The sequence below is a fragment of the Natrix helvetica genome (assembly GCF_964273705.1).
Source record: "Natrix helvetica genome assembly, chromosome: 10".
Lineage (NCBI taxonomy): Eukaryota > Metazoa > Chordata > Lepidosauria > Squamata > Natricidae > Natrix > Natrix helvetica.
In genome coordinates this window covers 20,823,005-20,847,996 of record NC_138561.1, presented here as the reverse complement: position 1 = coordinate 20,847,996, position 24,992 = coordinate 20,823,005, and the positions used below count along the sequence as shown (strand labels likewise).

General features: G+C 40.2%; 2 protein-coding genes across 5 annotated transcripts in view; both read right to left on the bottom strand.

The window, feature by feature from the left end:
• CRISPLD2 (cysteine rich secretory protein LCCL domain containing 2) overlaps positions 1 to 4,401 on the bottom strand; it is a 37,745-nt gene extending 33,344 nt beyond the window's left edge. The window contains exon 1 of the mRNA XM_081963479.1: positions 4,276 to 4,401. The gene's annotated coding sequence lies outside the window, so the exon portion shown is untranslated. The remainder of the gene's footprint in view (positions 1 to 4,275) is intronic.
• A 6,531-nt stretch (positions 4,402 to 10,932) lies between these two features.
• Positions 10,933 to 24,992, bottom strand: part of USP10 (ubiquitin specific peptidase 10) — a 28,255-nt gene continuing 14,195 nt past the window's right edge. For 2 of the 4 annotated variants that reach the window (XM_081963130.1, XM_081963132.1), the window contains exons 5-14: positions 23,110 to 23,201; positions 22,764 to 22,873; positions 22,205 to 22,260; positions 21,435 to 21,553; positions 19,639 to 19,738; positions 18,725 to 18,896; positions 15,908 to 16,073; positions 13,861 to 14,005; positions 12,849 to 12,914; positions 10,933 to 12,095 (exon numbers count right to left, since the gene is read on the bottom strand). In XM_081963130.1, coding sequence (XP_081819256.1) covers positions 11,908 to 12,095; positions 12,849 to 12,914; positions 13,861 to 14,005; positions 15,908 to 16,073; positions 18,725 to 18,896; positions 19,639 to 19,738; positions 21,435 to 21,553; positions 22,205 to 22,260; positions 22,764 to 22,873; positions 23,110 to 23,201 — 1,214 coding nt within the window. In that variant the 3' untranslated portion in view covers positions 10,933 to 11,907. The remainder of the gene's footprint in view (positions 12,096 to 12,848; positions 12,915 to 13,860; positions 14,006 to 15,907; positions 16,074 to 18,724; positions 18,897 to 19,638; positions 19,739 to 21,434; positions 21,554 to 22,204; positions 22,261 to 22,763; positions 22,874 to 23,109; positions 23,202 to 24,992) is intronic. The other 2 variants (XM_081963131.1, XM_081963133.1) reach the window with 1 other exon arrangement.

The window sequence follows — 24,992 nt, the reverse complement described above, 5'->3', positions numbered from 1 at the left end:
GAGTCCAAAGGATCAGAGGATCAAGCTGAGGTCACTCTGTGGACTTTTTCATTGTTAGAAGTATGGGATTCGTTTTGCCTTCGATCCAGGCAAATTCCTCCCCTGTTGACCTGTAACTCCACTCCTTACTTATGATATGCTCAATCCCCTAGATCAGTGTTTCTCAACCTTGGCAACTTGAAGATGTGTGGACTTCAACTCCCAGAATTCTCCAACCACCAAAGTTGAAGTTGAAGAACCTTGAAAACCTGAAGATATGTGGACTTCAACTTCCAGGACTCTCTATCCAGCCAGAGTTGAATTTAACACATCTTCAAGTTGCTGAAATTGGGATACACTGTCCTACATCTTAACCTGAAGACTGGTCAACACGTATATTCATCCTCGTGACCAGTTGCTGAATTGGTAATGATGGATGGAATAGTTTTATAAACTATGGCACCTCCAAAGAGGAAGACAACTACCGTAGGGTTTGAAGAACTCAAAAGGTCTTATCTAGCAAAATTGCTCCTGGACCACATTTAGACTTGCGTTAGGAAATTCTATGGTTAGACAGTTCTCTCTGTCAAGAAAGACTTTGATTTATTGAAGCTAAATCTCCTGCCACTGAACTTCATGAGTGGGGCCTTGAGGAGCACGCAGACACATCTGCCTGCCAGGTTATTTCAACTTGGCATGGAAGGAATCACTTGCTCTCTCTCGGCAGCTCAAGATAACACCACTAACTCGCTTCAAGCTGGGCTTTGGAGCACCGCCTTGTATCTCATGATAAAAGAGAGCAGGCACTGAATGCTCTTGGCTCTCAGATTTGCAGGAATGTCTGTTGTAGAGAAGCAGGAGATTCCAAAGATGCTCTTAAGCTTCTGGGTCGCCGAGCCCCAGCTGGGTTTCTGTTTTGCCAAATATGTAGCACAATACAGGGGTCATACACCCAACGTATCCCGACGGAGTCCCTATTTGCTGCATCATGTCAAATGCCCTGCATCATAGACAGGGTTGGCTCTAGCATTACAGACATAGTGAGAAGGACGGTCTCAAAATCCAGTCATCAGGAGAATGACGTCCACAGCTTGGCTGTGCTTCTTTCTTTCTTGCCAAGACAGTTCATGACTGTCCAGAAAATTCAGGAGATTTGACTGCACCAAATCAGACTATTGACCCGTCAATCTCAACTCAATCTACTCCAGTCTGTTGGCAGCCCTTCAGATGCACAAGACAGTCGGTTTTATCCCCTTAGATGTCACTCTACTCCCGTGTGGGACAATTTAAATGGTCCAGTGTGCCCAAATCTGAGTCCCATACAAGGCCAATATTGGTGAATGGAATCGTTGGGACTTCTGCCAAAATCCCTGTTTTGTTTTGGTGAGGGCCCTTGCTGATCATTCTGCCCCCTTTCAGATTTTTTCCCATTTTCTTCTGCAAGGAAGAACATTCAGAAATGAAGAGAAGGTCCTTACTTTCCTCCATGTGGATTAGGCCCAGAAAAAAGAGGTCAAATGGACAGCGACCATAACCAAAGACAAGGTGAGAATCTCATATTCAACAGTACTGGGAAACCTACGGCCAGAAAGATCTCTTGATATTGCACAGATGGTTTTGCAGATTTAAAGATCTCTTACAAATAAAAATACTCCAACAAAAGTTTGTTTGATTTCGAATTCAGAAAGATGGACTGTAAGTTCCTTCTGAGGGAACATGCTGCCATCAAGTCCAGCTGTATTTGCTTTAAGGAGAGATATTTGCCTCCTTACAAATCCACCCAGCTCATACTACAGATGCTCCCTTAACATCTGGGATTGATCAGCAATACATGAATCCACAGGGGGGAAAATGCCCCCTGAGGCAGACATGGAGTTGAAGTGGAAAACTAATCAAGGAGGTCAGGACAAAGGGGAAATCCTTGAGGTGGCCAATCAGTGTTGAAGCTCTTTTCCATTTGGAAATCAAAGGAAATCTTGCTTGGAAATGTCATGGTTTGGCCTTCTCTATTTCTCCCGCTCCTCCCACATGGCAGTAAGTAGGTAACAAGCCTCAAACAACATTTGGGGGGGGGGGTTGGATGGGAGGGGTAACAAAATATTTCAGAGAGATTTATTAGCAGATATGATCATCATTCTTGGTTAGGACAGGCAGAGGAGACAGAACATGCTAAGAAACATAACATGGGCTCCTTAATTTGTGACTCACCAGCAGAGGAAGGGAAAGTGCTCAAGGACATGGCCTGAAGTTGGCCTTCCAAAGAATTCCTACTGAGTTGGCAAAGCCAAAAGGAGATGTTTCTGAAGATTTGCCCACAGTGACTGTAGAAGGCAGTGAGTTTGGATGGTCAAGAACCTGGGTTTCATTTGTAAGACTTTCTTCTCATCCTAATCTCATCTAAGCAGGTCAACCCATTATCATTAAAGCAATGTACATGTTGGGTCTACGTTGTCCTTAAAATGTTGTGCATATGACAGAGATAAGAGGAATATTAATTTTGGGAATTCTAAACTTCTATGTAGAGAGATAGTCTCTACAGGCTGACAAAGATGAAACATTAGCACCGATTTGTCTTCAGTGGCTTTACAGCATCGACTCCTTTTTCTAACATTGGGCTAAACATAGATCCAAAATATACATTATTTTAATGACTGACTGATTGAACCGCTTAGAGAATCAGGGAGAGAAGATGATTTTACAAAGGAAATCAGGTCCTTACCCATACAAACTCGCGGAGCAATCTACTTGGGGTTGTAGCTTCAGTTTTCCATTAAAATATTTAAATTCTTGAGCAACCTTCTTCAAATTTTCCTTCACTTTAGATGGAAAATAACCATAAAATACTTACAAAGGATAATATTTGTGGCTCACTGATGATGTTACCTACCATATTTTGGGCAATGAAACATCTGCAAGAAAGCAATCAAGCTCAGAGAGCCCCAAGGACCCCGTCACAAGTACTTCAACCACTATTTGATGTAAATTGCAATTACTGAGCATATTTGAATCCCACTGAATGGAATAGGCTTTCTATAATAAGTACATTAGTCTAGGGTTAGGCCAATGCAATGAAGAGACAAAGCAAGCAATGTTTTCGCTAGTTAAAGGAGGAGATTGGAGAAATTAAAATGATCGCGAAGAGTGCCATTTCTGTTATGCTCTACAGTCCACTGGGTAAAAATGGACCCATTCAAAGCAGGCAAAGATCTGATCCTTGTTCTGTTATAACTTGGTACTTGTGAATAAAACCACCACTCTCTTTCGACTGGCTCAAGATAGGTCCACAAAAGATGCTTCACCCTTTGACTGAATTCACCTATTTTCTGGGTGTGCCCTGCTAATCAGAAAGTAAGCAAACACATCGGCTTGGCACCCGCCAAGCCAAATGAAAGAAACTTGAATCAAAGCTGAAACGGACTGAATCTAGTGTGGATGCAGACCCTTGCACTTGGCCTCATTAGGGAAGCTGCAGTTCAGCTCTTAGAGGTGCCCCAGGGATAGGAATGTCGTGCATCCTCCTTTAAGGCTAGCACACTCCTGAATCTTTGGTAGGATTCCAAAATGTGGAATTTGGTAAGGTGGTTTCTATCCCCAAACCTTACCTTGTCTGTTTTCTCTCCTGCGAGAAAGAAAAAGAGAGAGGGAGGGAGGGAGGGGAGGGAGGAAAAGAAATAAGGATATGAGGGAGGGAATGAAAATAAGTAAGTAAGGAAATAAGGAAAAGGAAAAGAAAGCGAGGGAGAGAGAGAGAAGGAAGGAAGAAAAAGAAAGAAGGATATGAGGGAGGGAGGGAAGGAAGGAAAAGAAGTGAGTAAATAAATAAGGAAAAGTAAAGGAGTGAAAGAAAGAACAAAAGAAAGAAAAAGAAAGGAGGGAGTAAAGGAAGGAAGGAAGGAAAAGAAGGAAAGATATGAGGAGGGAGGGAGGGAAGGAAAAGAAGTAGGTAAGTAAAAAAAGGAAAGGAGGGAGAGAAAATGGGGAGGAAACAAGTGAAGGAAGGAAAAGAAAGAAGGCTATGAGAAGAGGGAGGGAAGGAAAAGTAGATAAGGAAATAAGGAAAAGGAAAGGAGGGAGGGAGAGGAAGGGAAAGAAGGAAAGAAGGAAAGAAGGAAAGAAAGAAAGAAAGAAAGAAAGAAAGAAAGAAAGAAAGAAAGAAAGAAAGAAAGAAAGAAAGAAAGAATCTAACAGCATTCTCCCAAGGTTCATCTTTCGCATGTTTATACGGTAGGAAAACGCAAATCTTGCTGGAGCTCCACTCAACCACATCCGGCCAGAGGAATCAAATGGGGTGCTCACCTCTACCAAGAAAGGGAAAAGTTGCTTTGATGGGATCCTCGGAATTCCGCTCGAAAGAAATGCGCATCCGTCTCTCTGATCAGCCGGGGAGAAGAAGGGGGTGACTGGCGACAAACTCCCGGCCGAAGACTGCAGGAGTTCGCCGACTCTTCCGCCTTTATATAACCCTCTTTCTGCTTCTTCCCACCCCCTTTTTTTCATCAGATTTCCCTCGAGGCAAGCCAAAGGGGTCGAGGATGCCGAGATGGCCTCAAGAGAAATTTCTTTAACCCTTCCGCTCCCTTTCCCTCCCAAAAGTCTGCCAGGATAAAGAGAGAGAGACAGAGAGACAGAGAGACAGACAGATAGATGAGAGAAATCCAATCTTTATTTCTTAATTTATTTACTTCTGCCACCATCAGCTTTTCTCCCCCCCCCCCCAAACTTGCAAGCCAAGACAGCAAATGTCTTGTAATTGACAAGCCTGGCAGGTAATTGACAGGGTGCTGTTGGGCAAGTAGGAAGAAAGAAAACAGATGGGAGGGGGAGATTTTCTGTAGGGTGGGGTTGTCCTGCATTCATGGATTTCTTCGGTGTCTTCCATGGATTTTCTAGACAATTCCAGGGCATCAGCCCTTGGAATTAGACCAGGCCTGAACACCAAATTCATGAATATTTTTTTATGATGGAGGTATATTTGAGATGCTTTCTCATATTGCATTCCTGCTTTAGTCTAATATTTCTCTTAGCCAACCGTTGCCTAGGTTGTGGCTATTCCTCCTGTCCCTCAGGGTTATTTTCAGTCCACTACACACTACGTTTCTCTCTGTGTGTTCCCAACACACAAATCCAGATTTAAAGAGAGGAGAGAAAAACTTTCTTCCACCCAAGACGCAGTCCTTTTTCTTCTGTCTGTGGATGCATCCTGGAGAAGAATTGTGGAGAAAATGGAAAGAGCTCTATTCAACTGAAGTCCATTAAATGGTCCAAAGAGGGAGCTGAAGATGCAATGAAGGACATGATGGGAAGTTCTTCAATCACCTGGAAGTTCTCACGTCAAAAACTGTTCATGAAATAAATTGGAAAATTTAACATTCTGGTTAAACTCTTGTCCACAAGAGCTTCCCAGCCAATCTAGTTAAAGTTCTAGCACAAATAGGAACAAAGGCCTTCCTGTAAGTGATGGGTTTGAATTACAGTCCGTTCAAATTAAGAAAGACATGAGTAAGATTCCTTCAATTGGAGGGCAGCCTTGATTTGAGTATGTGGAGGAAAGGATCCAGCTGCTTCATAGCAGTTGCTTCACTTATAGACTGAGCATCTTTGCTTGGATACGGTCAGTTTTACTTTTGGCCTCTGCGGATGAGACCAGAAAACATACTGCTTGAGATTTACATCTATTGCTGATGGTCAATGCTGATTATACAAAATTGAATAGGTCAACAGTTGGACCTATTTCTATGCTTCTTGGCATCTGAAGGTTCTGGGTTCGGTTCTTAGCATTTCAAAATTAGCTTGGAAAGCTTCCTGACCTTCAAACTGCTTGTGCTGTCCAAAGTAGGGCTAATTGCTAGCGTGTGGATGGATTACAGGGGGAGAAGGAAAAAAAAGAGCTCTGAAGGATGACCAATTGTAGGGACTGACCAATATTCCATTTAATCCAGCATCTTCTCATTAAGGAATCAGGTTTTAGGAGACATATACAAGCAGAGCATTGAAGTCATTTTTCTATGCCAAATGGGCTTTTTAATGACATTTGGACATTACACTTGCTTTGAAGGTTCCATAAATCTCTCATGTTTCTAAGTAGCCAAAGATATAACCATTTTGGAATAACCCCAAGCCAGATCCCATGGAGTTTAACTACAATGGTGCTTCATAAAGATTAAAAGTCTGAAGTTAGTAGATGCTACATCTGAAGATGGCTGTCCCTGAAAGGAACATTTTACCTGATATTTTAAAATGAAGATGAGAATAAAGTTTAAAATTAAATTAAAATTGAAGTTGAGTGAGGAGGGAAGGAAGCCTGTTCCTATATTCAAATGCTTGTATGTAAGGATCAATTAAGCTAAAGATTTTCAAGTGAAACTAGGTTCGAGAATATTTGTAGTATCAAGTTATCCACAGTGTTACGGAAATGTACTTTTTGGACAACAGTTTGTTCCATGACAAAGAATGCAGAACCACGAAGCCCCATGCACAAAAACCAATGTTGCGGTTAGGTGATAACAGTGTAGTGAATTGCTCAACAGCATTAGCCAATTCTGATTTTTTTTTAGTTGGTATTGTTGGCATCATTGCATGATTCTTGGGGCAAGTTTTAAAACAAGTCCCTCCTCCCCATCCTGCTCCCCCCCCCCAAATCCCTCGAGTTCTGATAGTTTCAACAAATCAGGATTAAATGAGAGTAGCCCCTTATGCCCATTTCAAAAAAATATCTTTCTCCCGTACTAGCAGTCTCCTGTTACAGGATATGTGGCCATGGTAGATGGCAAGCATCAATGCAGAAATACATATATATGTATTGTCCAGCTTTCACTTCGGGCAGGATGTTTCAGTTGTAAATGTGTACGTCTGTCCTCTTTCGCAATTTCCTTCCAGTCTAACACATCATAAAAGAATCTCCTTTGAATAAAGTTTTTTTTTTTTTGCAGCCTGCTTCAGGGATGCTTATTAAAAACAAAGATAGCAAATAAACTTGCAACGAGGCAATTGAGAACATACTTTTCTATTAGCAGCTATTGCAAAACGAAACACGTCGGACTTACTGTTTCTCAATGTGCACGTTTCTCTGGGGAATAATAAAAAAAGAGGAAACATAAAAAACATCAGGACAATGATTAACCTGGGTTTTGCTGGTATCTCAATTTTTTCATAAACAATTTTAGCAAGAGCACAACGAACAGAAAAAAAATGCTAGAAGTTTGCTTTGATGGGATCTGAGCTAAGGTGAAGGAGCTATGGTGGACACACCATAAAAGGGACTGCCTCAGGTAGGAAAAAATGGGAAAAACTTATTGCCAAGATTCATTTGAAGTCTTAGAATAAATGTGTGATTCCCTTTTACAAAATGAAACTATGGCTGCAGCTTAATATAGTTCTTGTCTTACCATAATGTCCACATGAAGATGAATGAATACCCCGAGGTTTGTTTTAGAACAATAAAACCAGTTTAAAACCATGTTGTGGGATTATCTGCCACTGTGGTTAAGAGTGACTTGCAACTGGAGACATGCAGCCAGTGGTATTCTGGTTTAGGTTTGGTTTCTTTCTTTTTTCTTCCTTCTCCTTCTTTGGAACATATCATTCCAGATATGGTTAGGGAGAGATTTTTTTTTCTGGAAGTCTTTCCAAAGTGGTTGGAAAGACCACTTATCTCTTATTTTCCCTGTCCAAGACTTTCTAGGCAACTCCCAGAAATTCAAGGGAAGACGGGACATTTATCATGTCAACCAGGGAATTGTTTCTGGGATAGGCCATAACTGGCTGGATTTAGAGCACACACTAAGCCACGCTTGACATTGGATTTATGGTTATCACACAGGATTCCAAACTTTGGTAGAGTTGGTGAACGTGGTATGGCACTAGGGTTTCTTCTGGCACAAGGAAGGGCTCCAGCATTGCCACATCAGTTTGGGAACCGAGTTTTAAGACACTGAACGGCCAGTGCCAGGAGTCCAAACAAGATGTTCTGTTTTGACATAAATCTGCATTCATCTGGCAAGATCAGATCACCTTCAAGAGTTTGGCACCTGTACTTTTGCAGATCTTTTAAGCATGGATGCCTACAACAGGGTATGTATCCCACCAAATTCTGGGTTAAAACTGGGAATCTCTCCTTGGACATTCTTCAATTCAGCATACATGCTCAGGATATGGAACATTCTGAAGGGATGCTATGTCTTGCCAAAGGATTGTAGGAAGCTAATTGCCAGAATGTGGCGCCTTTGCAAGATGCCCCCCAACCTAGACAGGTCTCTTTAGTTACTCCAGGTCTACAACCCACTCAAACGCTTAATATAAAAAGTTTTCTCTACAAGATTTATTGGTGTATGGAAGTATCTTCTGATGTACCCAGGACAAGTCATGGGAAGGGCCACTTGAGGTGGTGAGATGCCATCTTGATAAGCCAAACCGAGCGTTCTCCATGCCACGGAAGAGGACTGGTGCTCACTCCTCCCCAACATAGTACATAACACAACATACAATACTTAGTAGTGTTACTGCCCCAAAGCTTCTTTCTGGTCACAGATTCAAGACAGAAGGACTTCCTCTTCCCCTAATGAACTTGACCAGTAGTTAAGACTAGTTATGGAAGATCTCCTTTGATATCCACCAACTCCATGGGCTTTTGAAATGAGGAAGCTTCTCCTTTCCCACATATGCTTTTCGTCTGCTTTTTCGGCACCAGGCAAAAATTATATTTGTCCAAGCTTTTTCAGAGGGGAAAAGTCTGGTTTATATTACATTTTATGGCTCTGTGATTCTTGTTTATTGCAACTGTTATGACCAAATCTTTTTAAAGGGCACTTATTTTATTCTAAACTGCTCAAAAGCCATTAAAGTCTTAAAGCAACAGATCCCATTGCCAAGGCATCCTGCAGCCAGCTCTCCAGCTGCAGTATCTGTCCAGCAACTGTACAATCTCTTTCAACGCAGGCTGTGGAGAAAAGGAAGTGACTCGCTGACTTGATGCCTATTCAAACCCCAACCTTCTATATAGCCAAATTAGCTGAAGTCAGGACAAATAATGTGTGTCATCTCTGTCTCCAGAATAGGCATATCTGGTGATCTTTATGGCCAACCAAAAGGGTTTTACATTTGGTGAATTTGAATTTGAAAACCAAAGGACACATTTCAGACAGGGGGACCCTCTCGTTCATGTCCAACCAAGATTCAATAGTGCAGGCAAGTCAGCTTTCTCATCCATGGTTAAATTGTGGATGAGGAACTCTTTATTACACACGGACCTAATATTCAGTGGTGGCAGCAGTAGCAGCTAGAGTCCAGAGACAGAAACCTTCCAAACATGAGGTTCTGGGATGAGCACAGGAAACTAGAACATGATTTTGGACTTGAGCACTGATGCTGCCTTCTGTGAGAACAACCTGCCCAATCACCCTATATTCATCACAATCCATTCTGCTGTCCTCTTCTCCCTCCCCAATCTTCCTCCCCCTCATCTTCCACCCCACAGCAAGGGAACCCAAATTAACATCTATCCACAAAGGAGGGTAGAGACATAGATCTGGTCAGAGGTGCTTCTGCCTAGCATTTAGTGCCACGTCCCTTCACATTTTTGAAGGAATACTAAATCCAAGGCATCATGGCTGAATTCTTTAATATTCCCCTTCCCATTTTACAGTTTCTCCCAGCAGGGAGTTCCTAACCAGTCCAGAGGATACGCTACATACTCGCAGATGTTCTGGCAGATGGGTTTCAAATTTCCCAAAAAGTAGAACCAACTCAATTCAATTGCGCAAGAAAATCTGAAACTCCAAAGATCCAATGGGCCTGGTAAGACTTCCAGTCACTCAAATAACCCTCAGTAAAAACAAGACATGGAAAGGATACTTGGCTTTTGAAAAAGCATCTCATGGATTTGCAGATACAATTGTTCTCCCATTCTTCTCCCCCAAACGATAAACTCAGCCTAGTGGCTAGATGATCTACTTGGTATTGTTAAAAATGTACCCCTGTGTAGACTAGATAGCAAGTCTCCTTGGCAAAAGCCTAATGTTCTTAGAACAGGGGGTGCTTAACCTTAGACACTTTAAAGACTTGTAGACTTCAATTCCCAGAATTCCCCAGCCAGAATAGTTGGCTTGGGATTATTTAGGAGTTGAAATCCACAGGTCTTAAATTGGACAAGGTTGGGCAACCCTGCTCTACAAGATGTTTTCCTTGGAAATACATCCGGCCCTTCCCTGCTTGCATTTCCTCCTAATCTTACTCCACCATGCCTTTGGTTCCAGTTGTAATGCATTTGTAATCAATTCGGCAGGGTTACTCCTTCTCATTTATCCTTTGGGGTTCACTTCACTGTCCCAAGTCTTGATTGGGATGGTCTAGAATTTAAGTAAGCCGATTTAAACCATTTGCAGGGAGTGAAGATGGGAAGGAGAGGAAACTTTTAGAACATGTCAACTTTGTAAAAGGAAATACCAGTTTATATCCTTACTTATGTACAGTATTCTCCCCCCAGCATACCTACCACAACCACTTGCATCAATCATGCAATCTCAAAGTAGTATACGACCCATTATACTTATCCTTAAGAACCCAGTATCCTGACATCTTCACCCAAAGGGATGAGGTCCAAGGTCTGGCTTATTTCCACATATTGACATTTGTGACATCTACAAGGCAGGTCTATCTAGCTTGCTCGCGAATATCCCTTTCAATTATGAAGGCCATCTCAACAGACCCACAAAAAATGGGTGTTTCTTCAATTCCATTCTCTTATTTTTATCATACCCTTTGAGGCAAATGGTATGTCCCAATTACTTTTCGCAATGTATTTGCCTTAAATGAAGGGCAACTAAACTGCATTTCTGTGTGTCTATTTAGCTTACAAACCGCCAGCCTTCATTTCAGCTTCCTCCACTCCACCTTCTACCATTCTACTGTTTTTAGCTGAATCCCCTTCCCCAAAGAACACTCTTAAACTTTAAAACCAACTTTGTGACTTTTTTTTATTGATGGGCGACAACTTTATACTCCTAGATATCACTACACTGTGTACACTTAGGAACTCAACATTATAGGAGAGCAGACAGCAAAATTAAACAAAGCAGACTAAAAGAAAATATCAACCTTCATTATTTTGCCCATTTTTTTTGTTTTAAAATCCCATGTACACAGAAGCATAAATGCAGTTTTTAAATCTCTTAATAGCAATAAAGTTACAATCACCCATCTATATAGACTAACATTTTTAACTCCAAGTATTTTGATCTGCAATGTGTACTTAAGCAGTTTTCCATCGCACAATTATTAAAATGAGTATTTTTTTCCCATATCAGAAACCAGCAACTCTGCATATTGTAAATTTTTTTAAGAGTATTTCTTTTTTTTAAAGGAGAAACTTTTTTCCCCCTTGATACACACTGGCTCATTTTTATCATTTATCAAAAAAACTAATGGGAGAGGATGTAGAAGGGCAGGTCTCTTTTTTTTTAAAGTTTTTTTTAAGTAAAGATAAAACATTTTCACAGAAATCTACAAGTTTTGTTGCTGGTGCAAAGGCTGTTCCTATTATGCATTTAGAATCCATTGCAAATCCCATTTTAATCTCTTAGGATTTAGCGTTAGCGCCAAAAAAAGAAAAATGAAAAGAAAGGAAAAGAAAAGAAAGAAAGAAAACTCCACAACCTCCATGGGATTCACAAAACGTGAGTTGTTTAAGCCCAAAGACTTCATTCTGCCAAGTCAATAAGCAACACCAACTAGGTTGTGTTTGCACACCTCTGGAAAGGAACTTTCCCCCTTTCCTCTATTCAATAGTTGCAAAAGGGGAGGAGGAGAGAAGAGAGGAGAGGAGAAAGAGGGCCTCTGAAGATCACTGAAAAAGAAAGGGGAAGGAGAAAGGAGAAGAGAGTTGGCGTTCTAGAAAGTGGATAATCTGGCAAACACAGCAGAAGATTGGAGGTTTCAAAGCAGGTCAACTCGGCGATAGTACAGGAGGTAGGCTGTGCGCTCGGCTGATGGTTTTACCACCTGGTGTTGAGTAATTACTTTGACAGCTTGGTCATCTATGCGCAGCCAGCCATTAAGACCAATCTGAAAGACATCTGTAGTATAGTGTCCACCAGTTGCGCTGTTTCCATGATGGTAGACAACTGCCAAGAAATTAAATTTAAAAATAAAATTGTTAATGGGAAATGGGCAGGCAAAACTGGACCAACAAGTTGCAAAAAGAGCTGGTTTGTCTAGAGCAGGGGTATGGCAATTTTACGGCCTTGTGGACTTCAACTCCCAGAATTCCCGAGCCAGGATTATAGGAGTTGAAGTCCACAGGCCGTAAAATTGCCTAGTTGCTCATCTCTGCCTGGGTGGGTCCATTTCTGCTGTTGCCTCAATTATGTTTATATCTCCCTGAAGCTTTGTGTTTGCTACAGCATTACTGAAAATCACAGTGATTTCTTTAACATTTGGTGATGTACAGAGCGTTAGAGGCAAAGGGGGGAAAAATCTTATTATCTCTCTACCCCTTGGAGTGTTTGAGATATATGGGTTGTTGTTTTTTTGTAGCAGCTGTGCAACCGCCCCAATTTGTGCAACTAAGAAATGATTACAAATTTAAGAAATATCCTCTTCCCCAACCATAATCCAAGCAACTATCTTTGCCTCTCTCGACCAAAGTTCCAGCTGCTAAAGGTAACATTTTTGCCCTCACAAATGGGAAGCCTAGAGCAATTTAATTCGGTTTCTTTGATTTACAGAATAGGATCTAATTAGGATCCTAACTTCAGGTCCTGCAATTTCACAATTGCTTTTGCTTGTACAATTATCGACTACTTTACATTTGGGAAGGGAAGAAGCCAAAATGAATTTTTACAAAATTCTTGACCTTATGGGGTAAGACTACATACCTGCAAAGAGCCGGTAGGTTCTTTGGCCTTTAAAAATCTTACTTTTCACTCCTGGCGACAGCAGCTCTGAAACAGGACACAGAATGTGTGGTGAATTAGCACCTCTGGAAGTCTCAAAAATAACTTCTGGCTGTTCTTTTTTACATGCAATCAAGCAAGGGATGGGAGTGAACCCAATAAAGTCTCAAGCAGGCAGCTGACAAGAGTCTCCTGGCCTTAGCACCTCCATTCAGCTGCAGTGGCCCAAGAAATGCAAGGATTCTTCCAGGGAGTTTCCTTTTAGCTGTTTTGAACTTGACAGGAGGGATAATGAACAAACCCACCTGGCCACATTTGCCTCATGATAGGGGTCACCAATCTTGGCAACTTCATGACTTGTGGACTTCAACTCCCAGAATTCCCCAGCCAGCATGGGAATTGAAATCCACAAGTCGTAAAGATTGCCAAGGTTGGAAGCTCCTGCCTCGTAAAATTAAACTCCAGAAGGGCTTGATTCCAGCCAAAATTTGGACAAGCAAAACATAAAAGGATTTATTTCAATGCAAAACAATTTTGGCACACAGGTTGTCTTGGGTCTGAAAATGGTATGTTTTTGCTTCAAGCACATCTCGAAGAAACCACCAAATTTGCCCCTGTGTAGGAGTTACACTTCAGTAATATAAAAGTGACTTGGGAAGCACATGGAGAGTGTGTTTGCTCACCTTCAGCTAGGATCCCCCTCTCACAGCCACACAATCGCTAATAATTTAAAAGGTGAATAAAGTTTAAAGCCGATTTGTAAGTCAAACTATTGGGGGAGGGGGGATACTAAAGATTACACTTGTCAAAATAGTACAATTAAAATGTTGCAAGACTTTTATCCTGCCAAGAAAGAATGTTTGAGGCATGATAACTTTGGAACTTCTGCAAGGAAAATGTTTTACAGAGAAGTATTTAGAGATAGAGAAGGATGACTATTAAAAAGCTACACCAAAGCAGTAAACGAAACGGCTGCTTTGTTCACGAAATTCACCTTTACTTATTTCCAGGTCAACAGGATATTCGATGTTTTTAATGAGTTTCTGGCACCCGCCTGTTTTTTCATAGACGAACCGCTTGAGGTGCAGCACCAGGACAGGAGGCAGCTCTTCCAAAGTTACTCTTCGACTAATCTCTACCTGGCAGAGAAAAAGCAGAATTTGAACTGAATCTCCCATTTCCACTAATGCAATTGTTAAAATCAATCCAACTGGCAATCGATACTTTGAACAGTTGTTACACCCATGGATTATACGGCTTTCTTTGTAGTCTTGTTGATCCCTCATGTTGCTGTATACTGTCCTTAAAGATTGGGCTGGAGTACAAATATGGCAAAATAAATAAGTAAGGGAGCAACATTGGTTTGTCATTTCCATACAATTAAAAAAAAAGAGGATGTTTCTGAAAGGAGAAAGGCAGAGAAGCAAAATGTCACTTTCCTCCAAAAAGCACAAATAAATTTGAAGCTTCTTCATTTAAAAAAAAACCAGTGTGCCCCCTTTTCAAATGTTTCAGGTTCCTTAACTAGAGTCATCTTTGTGGTTTAGGGCATTTGTGTAAAAATGGCTAAAGAAAATTAAGGATAAAACTATGGATAACTCCCTTGAAATTTCATCGAAGACTTGTCAAAAAGGAAACAAAAGAAGTTTATAGATACACTGGAACTCAGCTGAGTTCAGAATTCGAGGTCAGCTGGGAAATTTCCAAATCAGGACAAAGGGAGTTGTTTTCTAGATTACCCAGAAACAGTACTTGAAGCTTGCAATTACCCTAATTTTCATATAGTCACTCTTTCTTCCTGGCTCTGGCTAAAAAATAATCACTGAGTCAAGCTTAAAGAGACTGCTTCTGTCTTATAGCCAGGAAACTACAAGCTTAATGTACACTTTTATTGTTTTAAAATTTTAATTTTAATAGTAGTGTATGTTTTGAACTGTAAGCTGCCCAAGAGTCATTTACTGAGACAGGTATAGACAGCTATAGAAATCAATCAAACAAACAAATGTTAAGAAATGCTACAAAGTGCAAAACTTGAAGCACATAACATTCATGGTCATTTTAAGAGGGTTTTTTTTAAAAAATGATTGTGATACTTGTCCGCTCCTTTCAGACAGGACACTAACACATAAATCAGACTAGACTAGCACCTTAAAGCAAACATCCTCTTTTCTAGAAACCATAATTGAAACGTTTGAGTTTACAAATAAATGAGAAGACTAAAACCACGTACGTTGCAAACTCCAAAAGCGAGGGCCAGGCCAAGCAAAACGTAGGTGGTAAATCCAAGGGGGGGGGGGGAGGATTTATCCCCGTACAAGGAAGCCTCTCAGGCAGCCAGGGAGATGTTCTCCCACCACCCCCTCCTCCCACAAGTGTCAGACATCCAATCCAGACAGGCTGCATATGTCCACACATCGTTTTGCAAGGCAACACATTCTCACTCTTGGTTTTTCCAGGCAGGCAGCCTCTCCCCCAAATCCTGAATGCTTAAACAGTGTGGAAATGCCAACTCTTTTCTAGCATGTGGTGCATCAATGTTTGCAGAGATTTCTTGGGCTTCCTGCATTAAGGCTCTTTTTTAAATTAAAAAAAAAAGATTATGCTAATATGCCAACCTGCTGCAGTGGAAAAATACTACGAGGGGTATAAGAGTTCTATCAACTGTGTGTTAATTTGGCTAACCAGTGCAAGAAAGCTGAAGGACGCTCAATTTGCTGGTGGTTGCAAGAGGTTTCAGCAACACACACACACACACACACGGGAATTATGACCGTTTTTCACATTTACGACTGTTGCAACAGCCTCGTGGTCATGTGATCACCTGACAAGCAACGTCCATGGGGAAACCAGATTCACTTAACAACCATGTTGCTAACAACTGCAGCGATTCATTTAACGACTGGCAGCAAAGGTGGTAAAATGGGGCAAAACTCACTTAGGCAAGAGAAATTCTGGGTTCAACTGTGGTCGTAGTCCGACGACTCACTGTGTACAATACCAAGCATTTTAAGCACATACTTTACTGTCCGGGGAACACCTACCTCTTGCTTGGTTTTTGTGGTGTAGCCCTGGACAGACTCTCTTGCCACCAAGCTCTCTAGGGCATCCTGAACAGTCCGTATCCTATCGGATTGGATATCCAATTGCAGAGTGAAAAATGGCTGCAGAGTTGCAGATTCTTTCGAACTCTGCTGGTAAACCACAGACCTAAAGAAATGAGGAAGAGTGAAGAAGAGTTCCTGAAAAACTATTTAATTACTGAACCCTAGAAAGACTGGTAACCACGTCAAGCACCGGAGAATTCAGGAGCTCTAGGCAGTTCAAATGGGTATAAATATTTATGGTACGTTTATGCTCTCCACAAGAATCTGAACTACTAACAGTCAGGGGAAATTAGTGGGTGTTAAGAGAAAGGAATTCAAGGTAAGCTGAACTTAGAGCTCTTGTGGGTGTACAGGGACTCGTGGCTGATGACATGTTTGACCCCTCCCTCAGGTGATCTTCTACACTAAATTTACTCATATTTTTCTAAAAAATATATGATGCGCATTAAAACGAAGATACCCCAACGTCTTTGAGTGATACAAGCACCACAACTGGTTTTATGGAAAGATGAAGTCAGACTTAGTGAGCCTGTTACAAGAAATGGGATGGGGAAAAATGGGAAGTTCGTCTCTTCCCTTTCTTTAGAACTGAAAAAGAAATTAGCTACATTCACAAATCTCTAATCTGCAACCTAACTATTTCTAGTTCATAGTCTATCAAAGATTTCAGCATCCTCATGCTGAACGTGCTTAAGTTCATGCATTATATACCGAACATGACATTTCTGAATAAAACCAAGGTAATCCAATTCAATAAAACTCTGTCCCTTTAATACTGCTACACAGCCACCTTTTTGCACAGTAGCATCTTTATTTCCTGGTGAAAAGAAACTCTTTCTTGGTCCACATTAAGCCCTCATAATAGCACAGCTACTGTTTTTAAGGGGCAACTTGCTCCTTCTATTCATTTACATTAGTGTCCTCTTTGTGACACTGTATGAACTGTCGGGTTATTTATTCAGGCAGAATAGGGTTCATTAGCCTTGAATAGCAGGGAAGCTGTCGCTGTTTCAAACTAGCCTTGAATAGCAGGGAAGCTGTCGCTGTTTCAAACTAGACTTGTGTTCACCCTTATGAGGACTCATGCTTTAAATTAGCATTTCAAGAGATGTTTTCACAAAGCACACAGAAGGGGTAATAAAAACCTACAGTAATGATGTGTAATGCAGGTGGAAATCATTTCAATGTTTTTTTTTAATTTGATATATTACAAACAAAGCCTAGCCCCCATTTCACAAAACTGGAATCACTGTTTTTGCTTTAGTGAGTGGACCAATCTAGAGCTAAACCTTTAAAAATATCAAAAATAAACTCACCCCTACCATCCCAGTTCCATATCTCTTTTTTTTTAAATGGCAAATTTGTGGACTTGCCCTGACAAGTATACAAAAGCTGCAACTGGTGAGGACCAACGCTGTCATTACGGTGTTTGCAGGAGTTTCCTATTCAGAGCATATTACTCTAAATATTGCTTCTACTTTAAAATGCCATTCATTTCTCTGCATGAAAAGAGTTTGGGCCTCAAAGGTCTATGGAATCAACTTTGAATCCTACAAGTTTCTACCTGTCTTTTAAGATCACACCAAGCTACCTCTGCTCCATACTCTACTGTCATCTGAAGTATGGCTGATGGCAAAAGGCCTTGACAGATTCTGGAGTTTTCTCTTTTGAGAGGTCAATCTGGAAACTAAATTTTGCTTTTAAGGGATTAGTAAAGATAGCCTTATGTTGTGTGACCTTTATTTTGTGAATGTTCTTACAGAAGCTCAATATGGCTTTAATTCTGATATAGATTGGTTGTTCAAAATGTATTCTAGCTATGAAAAGTACTTTTCAGTATTACAAAATTGTACATATCTGAGCCTCATTTTTAAGAGTACAACTTCCAATTGGAAAAATAGTATTTCCCATGGGGGGAGGGGATTTCTAAATTGGGGGAGGGGGTTTAAAGAGGCCAAAAATTGTGCAGGAAGAGAAAGATGCTAATTCATCATTTCTGAGAAAGACGTGAAAAATGCAGCAATTTCTAAGGTTTTTTTCAAAATGTAAATAATTTCTATCTCCACCACTAGCCTCTCAAAATAACTCTTTCCAATATCCTTATAAGAGATCCTATTTCTGTGGTGACCTACTTTGTAGAGTGAGTAGGAGGGGTGCGGCAGAAGCAGACAACACATCTGGGATTAGAACTTTGTGGCTCTCTCATTTGACAAGGCATTCTTAAAAAAAAAAGGAAAACAGGAATCCCTCTGTTTCATCTTAATTACTCTGGATGTAAAAATAGGACACCATGCTTACCCGTAAGAACTATTGTCAGTTTAAATGTACAAAAGACACTTTGAAAGTACACAAATCTAGTTTTTCAAATGCCATTTATTGTAAATGGCAACAGGGAAGCAACTATGCTCTGTTTCATTCTATTTCGTTTCATCCTTCAGTTTGATTTTTCATTTTTAATATTTCATTCTAATTGATGGGCCTCCTTTGCAGTGCTAACCCCCCCCCCCCCAATTCTGGAATGCTCCCCCGTCTAAAATGCTCCCCCTCCTATACAGTTCTGAGTTTCTCGTTAAAGGCCTTTCCTTTATGCATGTTGATTGCTTGAGATTCCCCCCATACCTTTTCAATCCTTTTTAATTGTCTTACGCTGCTGTTCTTACTATTGAATTCAGAAATGTCGACATACATCACACTCTGATATATCGGAAGCAATACAGATGAGGATAATAATGCCACGATTAGAATACTACGTACCTTATGTGCCCACCAAATATGTCTGTGATTGGTGTCTGTACAAAATCTGCCTGTCGAGTGACAGAAGATTTATTACGTGGGCCGACTTGTTCCCATTCGTCCTCGCTGCCTTCACCTTGTTCTTCCTGTTCATCCTCTTCGTTTACTAGCTGGGTCTCTGGGCCATTGGAAACTGTTTTTCACAGAGGACAAAGAGGTACACGGTCATCCCTGCCCAGGTTCACCACATAATGAAGGGGACGGATCATATTGTTTTGAAAGGGGCTGCGGAGTGACACCAAAGAAACTTTCTGTGCAAAACAAAGCATGGATTTCTCTAAACAAATGGTTTTATTCAGGGGCTGCATGATGGCGTGTCAAAAAGGAGCATTGGTAGCATTGATTGAAGCATGGGTAGGGACAGAGACAAATACACAATCACACAACTCCAATCTTCATCCCAAAGCCACAGGAAAAAAAAAGATTATTCTTAGCAGAGACTAAGATATATTTTGGGAAGTGGAGGGATGTTGAAAAAAGGCTAAGGGTGATTGAAGGCTGCATATCTCTGCCCTTGAATAGGGTTACACTTCTGGCCAAATACCTCATTTAAATCTACTTTAAAAGATAAGTTTCTTACACTAACTACCATTAAAATTTCATGCCAAGAAGGTGGAGCAATGAGGAATTACCAAAAATTATTTTGCAAAGAGGGGTGGGGAAGAAAGGAACCTGCCTTGACTATGATTGGAAGTGCAGATGCACTACTTAATCTGAATTCCCGTTTTTCAGCACTTACTTCATACTAGTTAAAGGGAAAATCATTAATCATGATTTAGTGGTGACTCATGATAACACAGCATTTATGCAGCAGATGTAAAGGAGTTACATGTAAAGAAGACTCATACATGTTAATCAGCTATTTGAAAACGTACTTTCACTATGTGGAGATAGCAATTTCTTCAGAATCAGCATTTCCTCATGTAGGCCATTTAGAATAAATCCTAGGTACTCTTCAGCATCTTCTTGTCTACCCTGCATAAATGATTTCTGCATTAGGTTACTCATAGTCACTCATTGTTCAATATTAAGAACTGCCTAGATTTGCTCAGGATCTCACTAATTCATTCTCCCAAATTCTATTTTAAAATGGGTAGGGTTTTTTTGCATTCCAATTCCAGAAATCATTGCTAAGACAATCCTAACCTGTTCCTCCACTGAACCAACGTGGGTTTAAACCAAGAAGGAACACCTGGAAGCCTCATGCTACTTCCTCCTTGGACACTCGAAGAGTTAAAATTCTGTTCAGATATTTATACTAACGGTAATAAACTAAACAAATTTAGGGTCCATTCCATCATTGAGAACTTTTAATATAAGGCCTCCATCACACAGAAATGACAGGTAGTCCTCGACTCACACCAGTTTGTTTAGTAATTGTTCAAATGTTACAGTGGCATTGAAAAAAGTGACTTATGACGGTTTTTCACATTTACGACCGTTGTAGCATCCCCATAGTCATGTGACCATAAATTCGGCTGCTTGGCAACTGGTTCCTACTTATGACGGTTGCAGTGTCCCAGGGTCACGTCATCCCTTTTTGCGACCTTCTGACAAGCAAAGTCAAGGGGGAAGCCAGATTCACTTAACAACAGGTTGCTAACTGAACTGCAGTGATTCACTTAGCAAGTGTGCAACGAAGTTCATAAAATGGGGTAAAATTCATTTAGCAAATATCTCACTTAGCAACAAAACCGTTGGGCTCAATTGTGGTCGTAAGTCAAGGACTGCCTGTATAGCATTGGGGGCTATTCTTTGTGTATCATTTGCTAAAGATTTGGATGGATAACGGTACATAACCCTCTTCAGATCTTCTGACTGTCATGAACATTGCAATACATAACCCACTTCTTCTCTTCTACGTGTGTATTTCAAAGGAACTCCAGTATAGAATCTTTATTTATCAGTCTAGGGACTCTCCCCCCTGCAGTTTAATTCTAAAGTAGGTTTTTTTTCCTGACAGTGACATAGTTTCATATTTTATTTATAACCATATAAATAAATGAGAAAATGCAACAATACAAATAAGTTTAAAATAAAAGAAGTGAAAAAAACTAATAAACAGAAACTATTTTTCTGAAATCTCTAGAAATGGTGAGCATGAAACATGTGCATCATAGAGTGGTACGGTGGCCTAGAGGTGGAGCTGTCGGCTCACAATCAGGAGGCTGTGAGTTCGATCCTAGGTGGAGGCAGATATTTCTCTCTCTGGGCACACTGAGAATATAGCTGCTGAACAAACCTCCAAATTGGCAACAGGAAGGGCATCTGGCCAGTAACACCTCTGCTAGCTCCATTCAGTTAACCTAACCCAGACTCCACCCCGCGAGGGATTAGGGGGTTGTTAAAAGATGATGAAACATGCACATTGTCACTCATTGATTTGTGTAAACATTAATAAAGCAATCAGTCTTTCAACTTGTTAATCAACCCTCTTCATTCTAACTTCATGAAGTCTGAAATGCTGAAATTAAATCATAGTTTCCTAAAATTGGAAGATAAAGTAGTACCTTGTATTTGACACAATACTGATTATGGCTGATGTGCTCTAAATCTTATCAGCAACTAAAACATTATTCCTGTAACCATTTCTTTACTACCTGGATATTCTAGACACAGGTGGATAATAAAACAAGACACATTAAAACACAATTCAAACAGCATTACTTACGTGGGGAATCCTCACCTTTTCTGACAGGCTGGATTTGATAACGGTCAACAATCTATAAATGTACGTGGGTTCAAAGGCAGCTCCAGGTCTGATATCTCGTGCAATTTTATCACTTAAAGCTGCAACCAAAAGTTAGGGAAAGTTTCTAACGGTTAGCTGCTTGAGTATTAGATGACACAAACACACCGATACAACTCCAGTCAATCCATTGTGCAACATTTTACTAAACAAATACTGTGGTGTGTTACTTAAAGTCATAACCATCAAAAAAGGAGAACAAATATGGATCTATGAAAAACAAGGAAGGCTAATTTTTTCCATGTTGGTAATGCCTATACCAAAGAGCTGGGTAGAAGATATGAGACAGGAGATTAGTACGGAACTACAAATACCAATATTTAAAATATTGGTTTTGTTAAGTTTTTGCTGGAATCACTGTTTTTTAATCCATATTTTGACAGATGCCTTTTTTAGAAGAAAGGCAGAAGACTATCAATTTAGCAGAATAACTGATATAAGAATATAATGGAACACAGCATGTTCAACAGCCTGCCTTCCACCCAGTTTTGCAATGTATACAAAGAATATTAAAAATACAGAAAAAGATAATCATTATCATCATACTTTCTTCACAAGGCAGACTGGATTTGGTTTGCTCTAATCTAAGACACATTTCTTGGTGCAGGCTAGTTCAGATCAATGGTTACATTCTCCAAAGATTCCTCCACTTTTGTAGTAAGTTAGACAGAAGTGGGTATTTTATTACCTACCTTGTTTAGCCTTAGGAGGGACTGGCATGTTTGTAAACTCGTTCATTAGGCGGACACTAAACAGAAAGAAAACTGATTTCAGTAAGTCTGACTTTATCTACAGAGATACCTCTGCAACAATCCCAATGATGTGTGAAAAAGGTAAGGATCGAATATTCTTATAACATTTGGCGTCTGCCTGCTTCATTAAAATCTCAATTCCAAAAGCCATTCTCTATGTATTTCATACCTTTTCATCAGGCAAGAAAATTAAAAGCCTATGGGTTTGTTTTTTTTTTTTTTTGCCAGAATAGGACCAGTATTTTATATTTCCCCATAGTAACTGGCTGGGGAAAATTATTATGGGAACATACTGCTGCTTTCTTCTCACATCAAAATTAGGATATTGCCAAACCACAAAAAGGAAAAAAGACAAACAAGACGAGTCTTTTACAGTTGCATGTGGAGATCACAATGATTGTGATAACATTAAGGACCTATTTCTAACTTTAAAATGTTCTAATTTTTTAAGAAGAGATCAATTTATAACCCCCAGCACCAACTGATGGGATATACGTACAAGCTGTCGATCATTGGCGTAGAAGTGCACGGCCTCTGTGTTTTAGAAAACATCGGAATGGACTTCATCAGATGATACATAGGAGGGCAAGCTACCAAAGCCTGCAGTGTCTAGAGAATCGCATTAAGGAGTGATAAAAACAAATAGCTAGATGCATTTTGCACAAACATCGGATATCCTTTGGAATAAAATACACATTACTTTTTATAGTGCAAGGGAGCTACTGAATAGCTATTATAATAGCTACTGGCTAATGCCTACTTGTAATAAAATCCATTCATCCTTAGTACTTCAGAAAGACAAAATATTAACAAACGTGGTTGACATATTTTCAAGGTAAGGATACAGCATTGATATAACACCAGTTTCCTTTATTGATCAGCCCTCGTGGTTGCAAGGATACTGGTTTATGTATTAGCTTTACATTTTCCAGTAATTCTGTCAGATGAAAAACAAATTCAAAGGCATCAACAAAAGCCTATTAAACACAGCTCGAAGCTATCACAAATCAAGTGGGGAAAGTAAAAAACAGAATTTCAGCATCCCCTTGTGGTCAAAGAAAGAAATTTATCAGTGTTTCTTGCCTACTATGGCATTGCTTCATCACAAAATTCACTGATATGGAGTTACAAATAAGGGAAATGGTATCACACATATAGCGTAAAACTTCACCAGCAGCTGCTCATCAGAACGTGCAAGCATAACTGTTTATTATTTAACATTTATATTTATTCTCAGTATTCCCATTAGAACTTGTCTAAGGGGTCTTGGAAGAAAAGGATTAGAAACTGTCATTTCTTTCTAATTATACATTTCAGGAGTATGAAAACATTACTTCCCAGCTAATACAATAATAATTATTAAGTAAATTCAAGGAGAGTTCAAGACCAGACTGTATCACAACTGTGTTGATCTGATCCAATATTCAGTCTTGTTCTGAAACACTTGACTGAAACTGTACTAGAAATTAAGCAAGACTAAGCAATTTTCCTTATAGTTCAAAAAATCAGATCCTTACTGACCTCAACACCTCTCTAACCAGCACTAACATTTAAGAGTCCCAAGTAATTCTCATTATAGATATAATCCTTGGAGCCTGAATAGTGGGAAACCTATTTTTTAAATGCTGCATTCTATATATTTGGGGGGGTGTGTTATCCAATTAGTACAATAACACTGCTAGGTTATTATTATATAAAGAATATGCAATTAAAATTGGCCAAATTTTAAAGGGGCAAACTGTTAAAATTAAAACAAGAGAATATGTTGCAGACAGCTGTGCCATCACCGCTGTGTTGTATGCATTTACTGTTGGATGTTCTACTCAAGATGAAGAAAATCAGCCTGAAAACAAAATGTGATTAAGTACTATTATTTTTATGGATCTGAAGCACAGAAGATTTTTTTTTCCCAGTATGGAATGGGTATCGAGCTCAGGACAAATAGATGTTAGGCAATTCAGTTAACACTGACAAACCCATAGTTGATGGTTAAGTTTCTATCATTTTCTGCAGCGAGCACGGTTAACTTATTCAAGAAAATTGTCCAGGATGTTATAATTTGTTTTATTGTACTTTGGTTATCAATCTTACTTTATGAAGACTTAGCTACAGGTAGAGAGCTTGGCTTACAACCACAATTCCGCCTGGAATTATGGTTGTAAGTCATGGTTAAGCAAGACTTTCACAGGACTGCCTTGCTCAACAACCACAATCCCAGCCCGCCCCATTGCAATGCACTGGGTGGCTTCAGGGTGTGGGCGAGTCCTTGGGAGGCCTGACGCCCACCAGGATGTGGAAATATGTCACAGGTCACAAAGCCTTGCCTGACTAGGCCTGGGAGCAGGTGGGCCTCCTCCCTTTCCCACTCCCAATAGGACTGGGTCTTCTCCCTGCCCCAGCAAGACTGGATCCCCTCCATGGACTGGGAATTCTGGGCTGCAATTCTATCCGATCTGGAAGATGCCACCTCTAGGTGAGATGAGCGGTATACAATACAATAGCAGAGTTGGAAGGGACCTTGGAGGTCTTCTAGTTCAACCCCAGCCTAGGCAGGAAACCCTATACCGTTTCAGACAAATGGCTATCCAATATCTTAAAGACTTCCAGTGTTGGGGCATTCACAACTTCTGGAGGCAACTTCTGTTCCACTGATTGATTGTTCTGTCATGAAATTTCTCCTCATTTCTAAGTTGCTTCTCTCCTTGATTAGTTTCCATCCATTGCTTCT